The sequence below is a fragment of the Diadema antillarum genome, unplaced genomic scaffold (genome assembly GCF_040938485.1).
Source record: "Diadema antillarum isolate AM-2024a unplaced genomic scaffold, OU_Dant_1.0 scf00000032, whole genome shotgun sequence".
Taxonomy (NCBI): Eukaryota; Metazoa; Echinodermata; class Echinoidea; order Diadematoida; family Diadematidae; genus Diadema; species Diadema antillarum.
Genome location: NW_027270921.1, coordinates 2,375,067 through 2,395,474, shown reverse-complemented (window position 1 = coordinate 2,395,474; position 20,408 = coordinate 2,375,067). Strand labels below are relative to the sequence as shown.

Below are 20,408 nucleotides of genomic sequence, written 5' to 3'. Positions count from 1 at the left end.
CCTTTTGTCTATCAGTTCCCAACAGATTCTGTCTTTGCCTAATAATCTCTCATTCCTTGTGCGAGTTCCTCTCTCAAACTTTATAAACCAAATCTCAGCCTTGCTCATAGACGACTTCTCATTCCACCAAAGTGGATTACAGTCAGCCCTAGCTCTCTGATCTAACAGGATCCAATTTCTACCTGATCAAGATTATTTCTTGTTTTCCTTATACCTGCCATTTGAGTTGTCATGCCGTGAATGTTTAGCAATTATCACACAATCAAACTTCACATGCATTTAATTTCATCGAGTCTGCACAGGGAAGACTAATTCACCCATTAGCAAACATGATTAGTGGTTTAGTTTTTGGAGTCATGTCTTGTTTGCATTCACAAAACTCCCACACATGAGTCAACATCAGGAGGGAGTCTTTAAAACTGCGTCAGGCGGAAATTAAATGTTTGGTCAGGCTTACAGAGGAGCCACTACACACCCGCTGAAGAGCATTCTTCGATTGCTGCAGTCAGCGTTTATCTCTCAAATGGCCCCTAATCCTTCATTTTCTGTTTATTGTATCTTCTGAGCTGCACTCGTTTGAAAAAACAAGTCACCGCTTCTTGGTGGAATGGAGGGAAACATTTTTGCGTTTGGTTTAATAACCGACTGGTGTCATCATTATTGAATAGTGAATTGAACCGCTGGTGTCACAAACACATGGCAAGTCTCCCTTGTCTCAGTGAAAAGAATGCTTGTACATACAGTGTACTGCATTACACATGGACCCCACCCCTCTTGCAACTGGCTAAATTTTACACACAAAAATGGATGCATCCATCATCAGCTCTCACAAAACAATATAGTCATTATGAACATAAGTCATGACGAAAAAAGAATATTACTAATTTCTAGTTGCATCAACATTGCATAATTAATAAATTATCACTTTGTAAATCATCAATAAAATATACAGGACACAAACTCTCGTGTACTGTGAAATTAAAAGAGTACAAAAGTGTGATGTCATTGCCATTCATCGCCATAGAAACTGGTTCTAAACAACTTCACCTGGCCCTGAATATCTGCAGCACTATTGTTGTTGACCATGCTCGCACCTGATTCAAACCAACCTCACACCTGGTTCCAACCTGAGCTATAACAATAGACTGACATCATCACTTTGGTACTTGAGGCAGCATGTGTCTGTGTGTATTTGTGTTTGTGTTTGTGCTTGTGTGTGACAGAAATCAAGTAAACTACCTTTCTGACAATTAAAGCAGCTGAAATGAACTGTCTGGTGCAATTATGCACAAACGTTCCTCCAGGGTACCAGGTATTATTCTGAATTCCAGTCTACACCAAGGTCTGATCCTCTCTTTTGTCTCCGAAAGAAAGGGAAAGTGCAGAGACACTGTAACAACAGGTGCATTCATCAAGGCCCAACACTGCCTTTTGTACAGTGTATTAAACCAATAAATAACAGTGAGCATGGGGAATATCTGTACACAAATTAAATGCCCCTTTGTTAATTTGTTTTTCAGACATACTTGCTCATTTGTTTTTGTTTTTGTTTTGTTTTTCAGACAAACTAAGTGAGAAGAGTGCAGGCCTCTTTTAGAAAAAAAAAAAAGTGGCTCCCAGACATCCATTCCAATGTCAAAACAGCCTAAGCAGACATAATGGAGGAAAGGTCAATGGGCTAAATGACATTAGACCGTCATTTGGGAGTCCCTCCGCTCAGTTAGTGTGCAGTTCATGTTCTAATACTAGAGTAATAAGGTGACTTAAGTAATGTCCTAATGCACTATAGCGTCATGGTCTTCACATGATTACATGCCCATTACAATCCCTACTTAGAACTAACTGATTAAGCCAGGTACAGCATTATGTTTGGGAAAAAAGAACAAACAAGCAAAAAATGCCTATTAAGCTGGTAGGTACACAGAAGGTAGTGTGAGATATATCATGATTTTGATTTTATTCATTGTTTTCATCAGATATTCTTAGATTTCAGATATTTTTGTACATTGTGGAATGCATTGCACATTAGTATTCATCCAGTACTTATAATACCGTGTTCTTCCCCCTCCCCCACCCTCCACACATGTGGTTATCAATCTAAACTCTCCTTGCTAGGGTTTTCTTTTTTTCCGTACCCTACACACAGCACTGTAACACATTCTCTCTCAAGTCACAATCTCTGGAACAACAAGTACCTCAAATTTTCACTCTAACTCCACTCTAACTACTTGCCAGGTTTAAGGGAAACAAACAAACAAACAAACAAAAAACCCTCCTGGAGTTAGGAACTGCATGCATCCCCCAAACATATCACAGCAGCTGTGAACAGTTAGCCTATAATCAACAATAGCATTGTGCTTTATAAATACACTGTAAAACCATAAATGTTCCCCTGCATTTTTATTTCACAAATTCTGCAAGAGTCAAGATTTGTGATATTAAAATGCATGCAAAAGTTCTTGTCTACATAATGCATTGAATGCCAGCGGCAATTCGTGAAAATTTCATACCGCGAAAAAGGCAGTCGGCTCTGTGATGTAAGATTAGTCATGCAATCCTTATAAATGCTGCTCGCCAGCACATCCACCTCACAGCAATGAAGTATCCATTCAAATCTTGTATTTGGCAATAATCATAAAATAAGTTTGTTAAAGCATCCCATGCAAAACAATGAAAGGGATGCCTCTCTTCGAGTTGTTGTCGGGCCATTGTGGTCATCTAATCTACGTAACCCCATTCTCTGATCATGAAATCCAAGTACTGTTCCGTCACGCAAGCTTATAAAATGCATTATGCCGTTTTGAAAATGAGTTAGGTGCCAAATCAACTGACCAAAAAAAAAAAAGAAAGGTCATTTGCGAAATGTGCACTGAGTTAATTACAAACTGGCTTATTCTTCCCCCTATACCCCATACAGCCCTCTCCTCCTGCATACTACATTGTAAGTAACTAATAATGAGAAGTGACAGGTAGCACCTCACAGAGCACAACTAGACACACTGATCATTAGTTCCAATCTAGCAGAGCGTGTCCTAAATGATGCCGCATGCATGCATCACACAGGCTCTGTGCGACAAGGTGGTTGCAGCAGACTCTGGTGTACACAACTGGGCACAAGAGGGCAGCAGACTCCCTAGGCAGTCATCTGCCATTGAGCCTAGGGACTACTGTATGTACAATCTCACTATGGCAGTAGAGTCCATAAACAAGCAATGCCCAGAGGCCCAACGATGAAATGACACCACATTCCCGACTGGTTCTACAGGCTGTAAGTATACTCACTCTGATGATGAGACATATCTTTATCAAAGGAAAAAAGTATGTCTCTTACATAGAATTCATTATCCAACTGACAGCGGTAAACACTTCAACCCTTTTTTTTTTTCCTAATTCAGTATGTTTGATAATACGAAGGCCAGTGTTTCATAGTCTAGTATAACGTGGCTAGATCTGAAAGTCAAAGTGCCCTTCAATTGATAGAGAGTATTAGATTCTGTACCAGCTATTTTCAATGTATCCACATGGGCAAAGGCATATGCACAGACACACACAAACACACTTCAGAGATTTTAAAAAGAAAGAAATTTATTCCATTATGCCACAAAAACATGAGATGAACTGAAGTTAACCCACTGGATAAACAACACTCACCAACTTCTGAGTGGAAAGTTTGGATTGCTCTCGCAGCTTGTCGAGTTCTCCTGGAGGGCGCTGTTCGCCTCCTCAAGTGCCTTGAGCTTGAGGCTGCTGTTGGTTGCTGGGAGGCTGCGCTGTAGGTCCCCCTGAAGCAAAAGACAATATCGACAAAGAAAGTTTATAACACTTGAATTCTTAACATCCAGCATTGTTTCAGCTTGTTATTTTCTCAGCACCCACATAAAATTTCAACTCATAATTGATATATATGCACAAAAATCACATTTCTGTCTGTGTACAGTCTTTAAATCAAACTACTAGCATTACTATAAAGAGGTATTGATGTAATTTTTCCACTTCTGACCAAATCTTCTTTACATTTATAAGAGTGTTCATGCTTAGAGGATGACACTAGCCATAGTCACACTGGCAAAACTTATCAAAGTTTAACTTTAAGAACTCTTTGCGTAATTTCCAATGGCAGCCAAACTTCTTGAAACTTTAGTTCACAAAGCTTTTGTCACTGGTGTGCATGCACAACATACAAGAAAGTGCATGCCATCTGACAACTAATGACTGTGGCCTAACAAAGCACACATGTACAATTGTACTGTATAAGCCATATATTTAGCGAGTCTAAATTTTCGCGAATCAGGACTTTCCGACAATTTCGCGAAAGGTTAAATTCGCGATCGTGGAGTCCTGCATTAACAGAGAAATGTATACACGTACATCCACATTTCACATCGGGGATCAGAGTCCAATATTTTTCGCGAATAGCACCTGACTCGCAAAATTCGCGAAAAATAAAAAACCTTGTGGAAATATTCAGCGTATACGGTATATCCCAATGACCATGCAATTGGCCACATGACAAACTTTGCAAAGTTTCAGTTGCATGTGTCCTGACTGCACTACTTTTGAAAAGATTTGCGGGGTCTCAGGAAATTTCCCTAGTTTTAAGTGGGAAGTTTTGCGAGAAATTTTGTGAGACGTTTTTTTGGGAAGTTTGTGGTCACACTGGCAAAACTTTGAGAACTAAAACTTTGCAAAGTTATGCCAGCGTGAATGCAGCTACTGAGTAACATTCAATGATGACAGCAACAACTGATAGCAACATCACCCATTCTGCCATCACGAGCGAATGCTCGCCAGCCAGTCAGAGCTGAAAAAGAAGCGACTTAGACAACATTTTCTTTCAGGAGCTTGAGAGCACATGCATTGTTTTTAACTGTTGAAATGAAAACAGAGATGAGACAAGGCTAATTTAAGACCATTCCCTGTGGTTCATTCTCAACTATTCAACGCAAACCTACTAATTTCAAACATATTAAATGATGTCGTAAAATAGTTGATGTGCAAAAACTGTTGCTCTCTGTCTCACTGTCCCTACGTGCCTTATTAAAGACTTGGATATCAGCCTTACACCAATAGGGAGATGGAAGTTGCAGAGGACAGAAAAAAAATAAAGGAAACTACCGCTGGTTCGAGCAATGTCTCATAAGCATGGAAACATTACAGCGCCACCACATGGCCAAGGTAGGAAAACATCGAGCACATCACCTCTCCCCGAAAGAAAAACAAAAAGGCAAAACACTCTGTCCCTGGGATACAACGTTGAGGTGATCCGTGCAGTGTGTGAGAAACTGCATACCGCTTCACTTTCTAGCAAAGAGCAGGGCGTAAAATCCTCACTGAAGTGGTTAACAAGGCACTCTCTTTCAATAGGAATGCACTGTAGACTGCTCTTGTTTCATCCTCTATGACTAATAGGAGTTTTCAATTTAAGGGCATCAGTCTGGCTGATAGCTACATACAGTGTAATTTGTGATTTATGTGCAAAAACAACAACAAAACCAAACTTCCAGGTATCCATCTTTGTATTTTCTTCTTTGGCATTGATTAAGAGAGCAACTTAGAGAGAAGAGAGCAAGTTAAAGAGCAAGAGAAAATGAAAGATAGACGGAGGGAGTGTTCAAGAGAGAGAGATAGAGAGATAGAGGATAACACCACAGCATCAAGTTGATGTCCCTTCTCCACCCTCCCCCATGCAGTGAATGCAGTCGAGTGGTTCCGGCCTTGCGGTAAGCGGAAATAGGAATCTATATCTCCCGGGGAAGAGGTGGTCAGAGGGGAGTTTACACAGCTGAAGGCATGCATTGGCCCTTCTCACTCCTCCCACATGGCTTGCCATGGGTAAATAGGATTGTTCACATTGAAGCTTTTTTCTTTATTTGTCCTAGCCTTTAAAAACATCATTAAGTACATGGGCAATCAGTGTGAACATTTGTTGTTTTGTTTTTTGTTTTGTTTTTCTTTTTTATCAGTGTGAATATGTTCAAATAGACAAAGATATGGTCACTTAATCTTGAGCACTTCTTTTAGTTTATATCAAAAGGCAGAATTTTATTGTTAATATTGTATGAAAGTATCAATGTAACATGAGGATTTTGAGTTTTCAAGAGATTGAACATCATCTTCTAAATGAGTAACAAATTCTTTAGCAAAGGTGAATTTACAATCAGTGTAATGTAGTTGGGCATATGAACACATTACGTGGGTAGTTCTACCACACAAAACACTACCTTAGCAATCAACTTCACATTTATTTACAGAAAAGCTACTTTACAGTCACTAATTTGTCTGCTCACAGAGTGAAATTCAGAGTTTGAACTAAACACAGAACTGTGAGTTTATTCTTGCATTTCAAAAGCATGTGATGCTTTATTGTAAACACTGAAACATGCTGTGATTTTGCTCAATACAGATACAATGGTATAAAATCAACGAGTCACAATTCACAAATGAGCTATCTTCAGATTAGAAAAAAAAGTTGATAACTGTAGGAATGAGTTAAATGAATAGACTAATCACTAAAAGAAAAAAAAAGAAATAGATGAACAGATGAAATGATGTTCACATAATTACATAAATACATATACATGTACGTGTAAAAACATATTACTTCAGACAACCCCTTATCCTACAACCTGCAGATTTTCAGTCAGATTTGCGCCAACATTCTGCCATGTTTCATGTCACCACCTAATGTTGGCATGTCCAATTTTAAAAGGAAAAAAAAAATATTCACACCAGCCTCTAGATGTAGCTTCAATGAGAGCAGACATCAAAGCGCACAGAGATATATCTAGGAAACCATAAATTGCAATTTGGTTCAACCCCACTCACTCTAATGGAGACTCATCCCACGGGGCTTCTGCAGCTTTTCTTCATCCCCAAAATTGAATTGAGCTGGCTTTAACCCTTCCAGCACTGCTCCATCTACATGCCATAGCCATTACACACAGATAGGTCACCCAAAGTCAGGACAGAGTTAATGACACCAAGAAATAAAGTCAAACAGCTGGAGGCAGGGGGATATATAGATATAATAATATGTTCTATTTAGGACAATCCCTTTGCGTTTTTTTCTGCCCTTTTTTTATTCCATGCTATATCCTTTTCATCAACTCAGGATCATCAGTCTTTTGTCCCAAGTGTGCGCAAAGAGTACATATATACTCTTTATGAGCATAAGAACTGGTCATTAAACTGCCTATCCCGGGGGTGCATGCTGGCTAGAAAGCATAAACTGAGAAGGGTAACTTAAAGAGAGACCATCATTATCATTAAAGCCTCAATTTAGGAAATGAGCTTCTCCCAGCGCCACTGTCGAGGATCAGATTCTCCCTTAATTCATTTTACTGAGAAGGGGGTGGGGGGGGAGCAGAGGGGCAGGGTAGTTTGGGAGGAATAGGTCAGTGAGAAGGGAGAGTTTTGGATTTGCTTTTTAAAAAAAAGTAAGTTTTTAAAACAAAAAAGTTGAATAAAAGACGGGCAAATAAACCAGGAATTTGCAAAAGTCTGTTCAAGATGGACCATTGAGCATATAGATATTTCTGGCAGTGTGAATACCAAATAGCATCACATTTGAAAGTTGGAATATAGCATTTTTTGTCATATGAAACAGTACAGCAGATTCAGTAAAATTTGTTATTCTTATAGAAAATGGAACAAAATGTGTTCTCTTCTTAGATGGGAACAAATATACAAATAACCACAATATACACTGAATGAGGTCATAGATGTTTTTATGTTTTGCATTGTCATTGATAAATTTATGCGCATGCATCAACTCCATCACTGAATACATGTATTTCAACTATTCTGTGATGATGTTATCACTGAAAGATAAAATTGTTACCCCCTTGCTTGTTCTCACAAAGTACAGAAATTATCTTTGGTCTGGTGCCAAATTCTATTTGGCCTCCGGCCTCATGGAATGTAAATGTTGTAGACCATAGATATTTGCCCAGGGAGTCACAATTTTTTTTCCCCACTCATTTCTGTGGGTATGCATCTAAGAGAAGACATTTATGCATCTCAACAAGATCTGCAAATATCATTCTCCATATATATTCATCGTTTGTCCACACACATAAAAGTGATACACTGATCTACAATGCACAAAGTCAAAATAAAACCCAGCTAAATGCGAAAGCAAAGAAACAGTACAGGATAAAATGTGACCGTGCACCTCAAAACGAACATAAAGTCGCACACACTGATTTTGCGTGAGGACTAAAATAAGTGAAATGGGTCAATCTAGCCGAACTTGACTTTTTCATATTTTCTGAAAGAGCGGGTCTTCTTTTACATTATGCTAAAATTTGGTATCATAAAACGGGCAGGAAAGTGTGTTTTTTTAGCAGTTTATCTCGAACATTTTTGCTAGAATAGTCTGATTAGGTGTGTCTTTAGAATCCCTTTTTCATTTCTGAAAGACCTTGTCCACACTGTTCACTTTCCAACTCTAATAACTTTTGAAAAGTGCTTTGAAAGTTGGCATTAATTATGGACAGAATGTGTTCATGAGGCATGTTTAATTTCAGTTTAATTTGATAATCTCTTCATTGTTGTTACTCTGGTGGTTTACTTCCTGTTTTTTTGTCCCATTCATCGCACAGCCAGCATGGTTTGGTAAAGATTAATCGCTTGAATAGACACTGTACTTCAGAGCCTCTTTTGTCAGTTCACACTTTTCCTGAGTTTGTGCTTTCTTTCAGTATTTAGATAGGTTAGGAGAGTCCATTTGATTTGAGTTATACATCATTTTAAAGCTTAAAGTCTGCTCTTTCAGAATACGGTCTTAACTAAAAATTCATGTCTGGCGACTTTTTGTTTGTTTTGAGGTGCAGGGTCACAAATAGTCCAAATAAAAAGCCAAAAAGGTACTTTCAATGATATATCTTATACTGCCTTGCTCCCTTTTCCATATTTCTCTTTAGAGACCTCTCTTTATCTCTTTCACTCACTTATTCCCCACTTCCGTTCAATGCCACTGTTGCTTGGCTATCCGCTGGGTCCCATAAATGTAATTGCCCATCAAATTTCATGCGTCTGCCGGAGATATCTCTTAGCGCCTATCAAGGATCAATGCTAAATCCCATGTCACACAAACATCCTCTGGAAAGAAAAAAAACCAACAACAACAATAACCAAACAAACTAAGAGCAAAGAGTCTAAGGAGTTGAGTGGCTCTGGGAAAGCTGCCAATACTGTATCAGCTATTCAATCAGGAGCTAAGGGTGAAAGCTTACATTTCTTTAAAAAAACACTCACTGCATTCAGGTCATGCACTTTCTCCTGCTGTGTGTCTTACTTATGCCACTAATGTGTGTGTCTATGTGTGTGCATGTGTGTGCATGTGTGTGTGTGTGTGTGTGTGAGTATTTGAGCATATACATACATGCACACACAACTATTACAATTAGGAGACTTTTCAATTTGTCTAAGACATACACTTATTCATGACATTCTTTGACAGATCATCACAGGAAACAATCTAGAGGAAAGGCTGGAACTGAGGCAAAAAACAAACAAAAAACAAACAAACAAACAGTCTCTTGTTATACAGCATGCCAAGTATCAGAGCTGAATCAGAGCAAAGGGGATTTACAAAACAAAGTCCTTAATGAGATATCCTATTCCTCTATACTTTCCATCCATATAAAAAACAACAACAACAGATAAGAAAAACTGGAGTATTCCTCATCAAAATCTTTGCGGCCAAAAGTGTCATTAAAAGATAGTTGTTTCCCGTCAGACAAAGATAATGTCCGCATTAATATTTCATTGCCATTCAATTATAGCGCGTCTGAAAGCTCGATTCCTGCTCCCTGCAGAACGGAGAGTTCTGCTCTAAATGAGGAAGGCAGCCGGCTAAGGAGCATCCTCGCTGCATCTCCTCCGCCGAGATAACATAATCATAATCCCCATCAAACTTGTTTCAATTTGCTCCTGAAATATTCAGGCTGTGAAAATTCCCCTTGATAAAAAAAAAAGGAGGTATAGTCTCCCATTTCAGACCCGCGTTCACACGGCACTGTAGGGATCTACTCTGAAGATCAGTCAAGGAGTTGTAAAGAAAGGCGACACACACACACACACACACACACACACACACAAACCTGCACACTTACTGACTATTCTCATTACAAATCAACTCATATGAAGAAAAAAAACCCTCATCTTTATAATTCTATACATGATGTTAACATCTCTCAGTGCTAACTTCTGTATCTCAAAGCTGAATGCTATTTTCATTGGTAATTTCATATCTTCATGAGATGTAATGAGTATGTGCTCTGAGGAAGACACACTCCACTACCAATCACTTTCTCCAGGGGTTCCACCACACTTCAACATGAAATGGCATTTGGGAGCAGGTGCAAAATGTAAGCTCAGGATGACACCAGTCATTGGTGGTAGGGTGGGGGTGGGGGAGGGGGAGGGGGAGGGGAATAGGTAGAGTGGATTGTATTCCCTCTAATTCCACATTTGTTTTGTTTCTAAGCAAACTACCAGCTTCTCCTGGTCATAGTTTCAATATCATCACAAAATTGAGAGCAGTCACATCCACTACTGGAGCTAACACTAGGTGTTGCAATGAGCCAACATCAACTCTTAGGGGCCTCTGAATAGCCACAGTATGGTTATGAATTATGGACTAAGAATTTAACGTTAAAGGGGCATTCCAGACGATTTACCATAATTTCACATCATGTAGCACATAAATCAACAACTCCATGTATAGATTTGTGGAATTTATTGTGGTTCTTGAGCAGAGAAACAATACTCTGAAAAACCTTACACAAATTACACTGAACAAGGATGATGACATAGGAGGCTCACATATTTCAGAAATGTAGCAGTGTAATTCCATTACAATACTGCTTGCTTGCCAGTTCACCTGTGTATAATCTATGCATGCCTTCTTCTTTTGTTCTGTTTCCTTGAGCCCCAACTCATGCATTCTTATGGTGACTCTGCCATGTCATCATCCTTGTTCATTGCAATTTATTCTAAATTTTGAAAATATTCTTATTTTTCATCCCAACTATCATAAATTCTGAAACTCTGTCCTCAGTATTACTAATTTATAGTTGTTCAAATGTAAAAATCTGAAAATCATCCGGAGGTCTCCTTTAAGTAGTTGTACATAATATCCAGGTATTCCCCCTCCTCTTTCACTGTCTCTCCCTTCTCTCTCTCTCCCCCCCCCCCCCCCCCCCCCCCCCCCGCCCATCTGCCCCTCTCCCCCTCCCACTCTCCCCCTCTCTCTCTCTCTTCTTACTCTCTCTGAGAATATGGGTTCAAAAGTCCTCAAATCCTCCAACTGCTCTTTAACTCCAAACCCCAGGCCTCTGGGGAGCAGTGTGTCATCCAGAAGCTTATGTCACCCCTCCTGTGACTAATGGTGTTACCCTAGAAGGGATGGGGAGGGTGAGAGAGAGAGAGGAAGCGGGAGAGATCGCAGCCCACCCCTCCCCTATCCCAAACCTCCCCACCCCAGGCGCACCACAGATTCACACATCAGAGTTGGGGAAGATTCCAAATTGGGGGAGATACTCGCGCATTACATGCATGTCAATAGGCAAAAATCAAAGTCCCAAATCGAGGAGGATTTTATGTTCCTTCGGCTGGTACTAAAGAAGTAGTTAAATCTTTCAGGAAACCTCCTGCACAATCAGTGAGGCTTGGCAGTTCTGTCATCCTACCATCACCTCTCCCATCCCCCCCCCCCCCCCCTTCCCCCATTTACTGCTCAAGTTCAAGTTCAAGTTGATTTATTTCACTTCCAACAAACAATAAAAAATACAAGGAAACGCTCATATACACAGACGTCATGAAATCAGTACCACAATGCGATGAACAGAATAACATTGTAAGAAAAATATAGGTAAATTATCAACAGAGATACAAATAACTGTTACGTCACTGTGGTAAATGCATAAACGATATTGCTGGAAATGGAGGGAACTGCTAAAAAGCAGAGCTTGTAGAATGCAGTCCCCTCATAGAGAAAAAAATGCAAACAACAACAACAACAACAACAAATTTCCCTAAGCAGTAGCAAAAAAAAAAAAAAATTACACTGCTACATTTCTGAAATGTGTGAACCTCCTATATGTCATCATCCATGTTTAGTGCAATTTGTTTAAGATTTTTCAAAGTATTGTTTCTCAATTTTTTTTTTTCAATTTCAATAATTTATTTCCATCATCACAAAGAAAAGAAAAGAAAAAGTTGACATAATCCAAAGTGATACAATTTTTTTTTCATTTCTCTTACACGTCCGATAAAGGATTTTTTTTTCAATACAATATAAATTATACACGAATGATGTATACTGCTAAATGATGTATACTGCTAAAGGCACTTCCACCATAAGTATTCATGGAATGCATGAGAGGCCTGGAGAGATATTTAAAAAAAAAAAAAAAAAAACCTCCTGTAAGGAGGGACAGGTGGCAGGAAATAAATCTTTTCTTGCAAGAGCCACTTGCAGAGTTTATGCCATCTCACATTTGATTTCTTTCGTGCAGTGGTGATTAAACACTTATTTGACTTTTCCCTTTTCTTCGAATAACTTTTGAATATCTTTTCTTCATCATGTGCAGAAAGTTGTGATAAAGACATATCCTTAAATGACATTTGGAAGTTGCATCCTCTCTTAATTCTGACAAGGAGGATGCTCGTACAAATGATTTACAATGGGTGCGATCACATGCTAAGCAAACATTTTGTTGGTGCATTAACCACTGATAAACATTTTCAAATCTCCTGATGGGCTTAACCGAAAGCACAAATATACAGGTTTAAATATCTTTTCATACTCAGAGTAAAGAAAAATAAATGTCAAGTGTGATACACGTGACTGATGATTCATCTTGATGTGAATTGGTCTGTATGAAAACATCTCCATCTTTTTCAATAAAATATTTTTATACCATTTTTTCTTTCCTTCTGTTTCCAGTGAAAGAGTGCAAACAAAAGTCCTGGAAATTGTATCAGTCATTTGAAAAATGTTATGCCATAGTTCAATCCTTTATCAAATTACAGTGGGTTTGCTCATTTTTGGAACCATCCCACTGCAAAAGCACTTCCTGCTGGGGAACACTTTAACATAAGCCAATGAAATAATCCTAAGCAACTTTAATAGTGAAGTGCACAAAGTAAAATAATTCTTAAAAGTCTATGTGCTGCACATTTTAAAGCACAATCACTACCGAGTAGTGAGCTAACAGGTGTGTGTGTATGTGTGTGTGTGTGTGTGTTTGTCTGTCTGTTTGTCTGTCTGTGTGCGTGTGTGTCTTTCTTCTTAAGGCTGGAAGTTAACATGCATATATGCACATGACGAGAGGACAGTATAAGTTTGTATGTGTATTCATTATGCTAGCATCATTCTCATTTTCTCATTTTCAATGCAGAGTGTGTGCACAATATAGATCGAACGCCGGGAGGGGCTGGACCTCTAGAAGGAGAGAGCGGAAAAGAGGGAGTGGAGGAGATCGAGGGACGGGTAACAGAAGGAGACCAGGGGATGGGGGGGGGGGGGGGGGGGAGGGGTGAAGAGGGATAGGAGAAGTTGGAATGTAATATCGACATGAATGTGTACATCTGTCTCCTGTTCCTTTCCTTGGGATACATGTGACACGGGAGAGCTGTGCTGACTCACACTTCCCTCCGATGCAATTATCCCACCGCCGTCTCTTCTACGCACATAATTTGATTCTCGTTGCCGACTCCCGCAGTACACTGCCATTCCCACGCCGCCGATATGTTCTCCTTGTCGAATAATTTCCCCCAATTCATTCCGGACACCTCACGTGTGACTAATCTCTGGTTATATTAAATGAAATAAATGCAAATCATATTGGTTTGGGACCATGACCTCCAGAAACACTTTCCTTGCTCATGTATGTCACATATCGTATATTCGATGTTTTGTTCTGCTTTGTTTTTCTCCAAAGCTAACTTCACCAGGATGAAGCAAAATCAGGACTCACATGTTCATGTCTGTGTTTAGATAGGGCTAGGTCACAAATATTTTCTTTTCTCTTTTTTCCTTAAACCTGGTTTCTTATGAACCTGGACCACATCAAGGCAGCTTAAATGCTTTGAGTTCAGATACTAAAAGTGGATGAATAGACAGATATACACACAGATATGTAAAGACAGACAGATAGTGGGATAAACAAATTGATACACAAAGAGTACACATGTGCATATATATACAATGTACCTCAGCTGACCTATAGTTTCTGCTCATATCGCCAATTATACATCAGGTTTTTCAGTGGTATATGAAATATATACACTCTCACGGGGTGTAACCCTAGCCCTGCTTCTTAAGCATGTAACACATACAACACAAACACACGGACATACTCACTCACGCGCGCACACACACACACACACACACACACACACAAACAAACACACAGACCCACTCATACACAGCACCGTCACATGCTACAGCATTGTAGCTTCATGAATGGATGAGTGGAGAGGGTATTTAAAAGACATCATCATTCACTGCCGTGTTTGAGGGCGGCCCCCATTGCGGGGAAGAACAAATTCATCAGTGTAAACGATGTTCACAATTAGCCATACAGGGCATTAATCACCCGTGACTATAATGAGGGGAAAGTGAAGCCTACAAATGCATGCCTACCCCTGGGAAGGCTCCCCTTTGAAAATGCAACACACTCCACACTTCAAATAAGATTCTAGAATTTAGCAGTCTTCCCCATCTGACACAGCATGCTCTGTGTTTGTGCATTACTATTTCATGACGATGCATGCTCATTGGCAGCATACACACACAAAAAAAACCAGAGTCATTCACATACTTTCATTTACATTCCTTTGCACCACGAAATTGCTGAATATTTTACTTGATACTCTACATGCCAAATAAGAAACATACATCCTTTTTATGTAGAAAATTAGCATTTTTCATCCATGAAGATGATATACAGTGAGTGCATTTGAATAACAGGAGGCAATATCTTCTTGAATTGTTAGTTTGGCCAATATCACTTGACTTGCAAAAATAAATGAAGAAATTCAAAGACTGTAAAATATGTTACCACTTACATAGAAGTTGTTTTACTTTTAATAGATGACTTTCAAACTTTGGTTTATTGCTCACAAGTCGTACAAGAAAGCCCAGACTTCTAAAAATACTTCCTTGCAGCACAAGGATTTTCTGGTCCATGCTTTCAAGACCTACAATAGCTTCGGAAAGTGGAGCTGTACATGTACAAGTGTAGTTTTGAAGTGTCGGCCTACACTTGCTCTGCGCATTTGTTTATATGTACAAGTAGTTAACCTCAACTATATCTTCCAGCAAATTCAATCTGAGATTAACCTGTTGAGGACAAGTCCCAAGTACACACTACTTGGGTAAGTGTCTATGGGAAATGCATGCTGTAGCAAAATCAGCCCGTCCTCAATGGGTTAAAACATAGTTTATCAACATATACACAATGTACTAGTGTTTCAATGCATCTAAAGTCATGTAGGAAATGTACAAGGACTATTCCCGAACAACAAAAGTGTAGAAAACTTGACATTCAAACTCTTCAGCTACATCGTCAAGCATCCACAAGGGAAACCTAACAAGTGGGTGTTTTTTTTTTTTTCAAACCAGTGTGTGCATACATTACAAGTACACGATTACTTTTATCACCAGAGTATGAGTAAAATACTTAAGGTGTGAAGGTTTAATCAAAGGATTATCATATCAGTGACATGGCTCATTTTGTATATATTTTCTCCATACCTAGGCATTCATCTATATCATGCAACCAGTCACTAGGTGCTAATTGGAAAACTACGGTACCGATTGTTAAGTGCAAGTCAAGGAACTTTACAGAGGCATGTACAGTCGATCTGAGCTCTTAGCGACAACAAACCGTTCTTTTTAAACTCTCAAACTTCCTTGGAGGACAGAGTAATCAAATCACAGCCCGATTCCCTCCCACAACTTGAATATATGGTTGCAAGAATACCAGTGCCAACACACACTGACCACCATCCATCGATTCTTAAAGGTCTGTCTACACTTTTCAGGCTCCTCCCAGAGGAATTATCCCCCGGCGAATTCCCCCTTTGTGCCCATACTCCACTCCACATCTTTCTTACAATGTACAGGTTTTCTTTAACGCTGAATGTTGCTGACGTAATTCTAACAGCAATATTTGCGCTTAACGCCACTGCCCGCGATGCAATTGTTGACTCGCACTTTGAAGATTGCGATTGCGATTTGTGGGGACGCCGCGGATGGAAGCATGGGAGTAAATTTGCACGTTTGTGCAGCCGCAACTGCTTCTTCAGGTGTGGCTGACCAATTCCCTGTTCTTAATTACCAAACCTCAAACAGAAATCCCTGCACTGTGTGACGGTTGGATATAATTACATTAGCAAAACAAGAGGCTCCCTTATAGAGTGAATATAAAGCTAAGTACAGAGTACCTCCATTGTGAATACAGGCAGCAATGCTTCTTGAAGTACATGTACAAATATACTTCATCCACATCTAAGTTAGATAGCTCGTATCTTGCACGCATTCCTCACTTGGCGGACATCACGCAAAGGTTTGGATGATTAGTATCATGTGTTTTATATGAAAACTTCACTTCATCTCGGAAACTTCAATGTTTCTTCACATTGTGTATTGTATACTTCAAGAATACTGTAAAACGAGGAATGTTCGCATGCATTTTAATTTCGCGAGAGCCAAGATTTGCAACATTAAAATGCACGTGAAGGCTCTTGTCTACACTATATGCATTGAATGCCAGAGGCACTTTGCGAAAATTTTATGCCGTGAAAAACTCCATCAGCTCCAATTTGCGAAAATTTCATGTCACTAAAATATTATGTTTTACAGTATAGTGGTTTACATGCTGAGTCCCAAGCACTGTGAACCAAGAGAGTAGAACCATTACAACATCTCTTGCATCTACACAGTGCATCTTTTAACTTCTGCCTTTTTCTCTGGAAAGAAAATTTAGGTCATGCCGTGGTGAACATTTCGAATATCTAAATTGGTCCATCCGCCGTGGAGCAGACGTACTATGCACTCTCAGTCCAATCCACTCAATTTGACGTAGGGACTGGGAGTGAGTAGATCACGCATGCCTGCTCAATTACGTACATCATTGATTTGTTCTCTATCTCTCTCTTGTCTTTGCATCCCAAAGAAAGGGCACCTTTAATGAGATAATGCGAGCCGGCTCAATGCTCATTTCAGCTCGGGAAAAGCAAGGGTGAAATTGAATTTCAAGGTAGGGAAAGAGGCATTTCAAGAGGGGATATATTTCTCCACAGAATCGCTCGCAGAACTTCAAGTAAATTCGTTATAATGATGCTCAGATTCATTTCCCCGCTGTGATAAGGAGTACTTTTGTCCAAATTCGTAAATGGTTCCAAATTTCTCCTTCAACCACACAGGTCAGTAGATGAATGAATTTTGCTCTACAAAGATGAACTGAGTGAATCATGAACCAAATACACTCAAAAAGTTTAAGAATGCACCCATGACCACAAACTTTACCCAATAAAATACATATCTAGAATAAGTGAATATATATAAAAGCACATAAACAGGTAAATTGATGAAGTGAATAAACAGATGGCAAAATAAACAAATGAATGGATAAATGGATACATACACGTGTAGATACAGAAACCCCGCCCCCTGAATGATAAGCATTCCCACCAGAAGTATTGTGTCATACCATTTTACTTCTGATGAATTAGTAGCTGAGATAGGAGTCTTCCACTATTCTCTTCTCTTCTGCTAGGTAGAATTTCACGACAAATCTTAAAATCAATTAGCATGAAGAGCTTCTCCCCACAAAACTGCACTTGAATTGATATTGTAAATTGAATTAACAGCAAAAAAAAATAAATGTGTCACTTGGGAGCTGTGACAGAAAATGACAGTACCAAGGATACATTAATGTGTCTCAAATCATTGTAGGGCTTAACCAATTCTCCTCGTCCTGTCCAAGGGACTTCAGCATTTACAACCATGTGACAAAACCATGCACGTCACGGGTAACATTGATGCCGAGATCCAGCGGAGGATCGATACGGCCCTCGTCTGCCAGACTCATCGAGATTTCTCGCGGGGAAACACGCCGGTCTACCGATTACTTGGATGGGTTTAAAGTTTCACGGGCTTGAACAGATAGAAACATATCAGTCTGAACAAAAAGAACGAAGAAGAAGAAGAAGGAAAAAAAAAAACATGACAATGGAATACCTCCAGCACATGCATCCCACATTTTGCACAAACCAGCCAGACAGGGTGGGATAATGTTTCATTTGTTTCTGGGTTTGTCGGTCTGTTAGTTTGTCAGTTATTGTTGTTGTTTTTATCATCAGACATAAAACAGAAGATATAACTTCACATACATGTAAAGTCATACAAGCATTTAAATTTGTTCAAGAGTTACTTCAAAGTTTCATTGAATACAATGTAAAAGGCAGGGTATACCCTGTTTTGAGCTGCTAATCAGTGCATGTCCATGTTCACTGGGGTATCAATTGGCATTAACATGAGAAACAGTGACAAGCCATGCAGCTTAAAATAGTCGCTATGATGATATTTGTCTGCAAGCATCAACAAAATCAGTCATCTTATTAACTATATGAAGGTTTGAAGATGCTGACATATTTTAGGCAGTTCCTTGTCAAGGGTGAAATTTTGTTGTCTTTGATGTAATGCACCAATGTTAAATTGTCCACAAGGACAGCATTAAACAGTCAATACTGTATGCAAAAATGTAAAGCCAACACATACTCTTTACTGCTTTGTTTTTTTTGTAAAACGGATGCATTTTTTTGTTGTAAGGGGTGAGGAATGTTTACATTCGTCGCAGCCGACGTCAGATGCTATCAAAGACAGCACACCATACCATGGACAAGCTCCAGTGTGACAGAACGCCTTGAAGGTCCTTGTCCAGAGCTGGTGTGAGTGGCCGACAGGGTCCAAACCGGATCCGTCCAACCACAGCTCGAGTCATCCTTTCTATTAACGCGATGAAATGCATATCGCTTTGTGCAAACTCTCGTGCCACCAATTATCGGAAACCCGAGACGCGGCCGCGGATGAGGAGTCGCCGTGTAACCAATCTGTCCACAGATAGAATTCAAGATCCCAGACTGCTGCGCACACTGATTGTCTTTTAAAGGATCGACTCAGCGTCCACAGCCCTGCGAGGGTTAAATCTTTCAAGAACAACTCCCTGCAAGTGCATTAGATGCATATCATATTTCTGCTCGTCTACAAAAAGAAGAGAAAAATCCCCATTTTTGTGATAAAGAAAATCCACAGAGCCTTTTTCCTTCCAGAAGTTTTTGGAACAACACATACTTCTCCCCTCATATCCACACGGTTCTATTCATTCAAAAAGTGGCCATGTTGGGTGAGATGGTGACTGTAAGGTGCGGTAATTTCAACATTCTCTTTGGCGGCAGCATCCTGAGTTTTTGTAGTTAAAGAATGGCGGGGCACAACAAGTACAATTCACAAATCCAAAGTCACAATCTCAGCATTATGTACAGAGGAAGGTCAATGCAGACCTTCTCTTGAAATTGACTTGTAACTGAGGTATTCCATACATTGCATAGGTCTCCATAAAAACTATGATAGAAATATTCATGTACGAACCAGCTGCATATTAGTATATCTACAGGCAGATAAAATTACCAAAAGCTATTCTTGCAACACTTGCATGTACATGTTCTTTCTCCTTGGCTACGTTTAACTATTCATCTAATTAAAAGATGAATTCATGTTTTGAAAAGTCTATAGTTTTGAGGTCACTGCAGACCATTGTTCCTGTAAACTAGCTTGTTTACAAGTATGCTTGTGCTCCGAGAAGTGGTTGCAGAGTTTCTGTTTCATTTTCTGCGGCAGTCACATCACTCAAAGTTGGGAGTGAATGGTAGAGTTGAAAACTAATCCACAGCTGTTCACTGAGGGCATTCCACAAGATACTGTATGCTTCATACATCAACACCAGAAACATGATTGACTACCACTACTACTACTACTACTAAAAAAAAAAAAAAAAAAAAAAATGACAGATCTCAAGCACACATTAAACTACAAAATTTCCAATACTAGCTGCAGCAATGATTGTCTGGTCTCTCTTAAAAAACATACAGTGTAACCAGAGCCTACATCTACAAAAGAGAAGTGAATGACGGACACTCAATGGACAAACTAAAACAAAAAAACTATAACAGCTTCAAAAACAAGTAAATAACATACATATAAGAATCAATTAGACTCACTCTTACCCACTGAAACATTGCATCATTTGTGGCATGGCATGGAAATGTGGATAAAGTTTGCATGTTGCCATCATTCCCAGAATGATGCCATCAAAATCTGTAGCACTGAA

At 39.4% G+C, this 20,408-nt stretch overlaps 1 protein-coding gene across 1 annotated transcript in view; it reads right to left on the bottom strand.

Moving 5' to 3' along the window:
* Positions 1-3,055: 3,055 nt before the first annotated feature.
* Positions 3,056-20,408, bottom strand: part of LOC139742350 (uncharacterized) — a 123,715-nt gene continuing 106,362 nt past the window's right edge. Inside the window, exons 5-6 of the mRNA XM_071652932.1 lie at positions 3,652-3,782; positions 3,056-3,107 (exon numbers count right to left, since the gene is read on the bottom strand). Of these exons, the coding sequence (XP_071509033.1) occupies positions 3,056-3,107; positions 3,652-3,782 (183 nt within the window). The remainder of the gene's footprint in view (positions 3,108-3,651; positions 3,783-20,408) is intronic.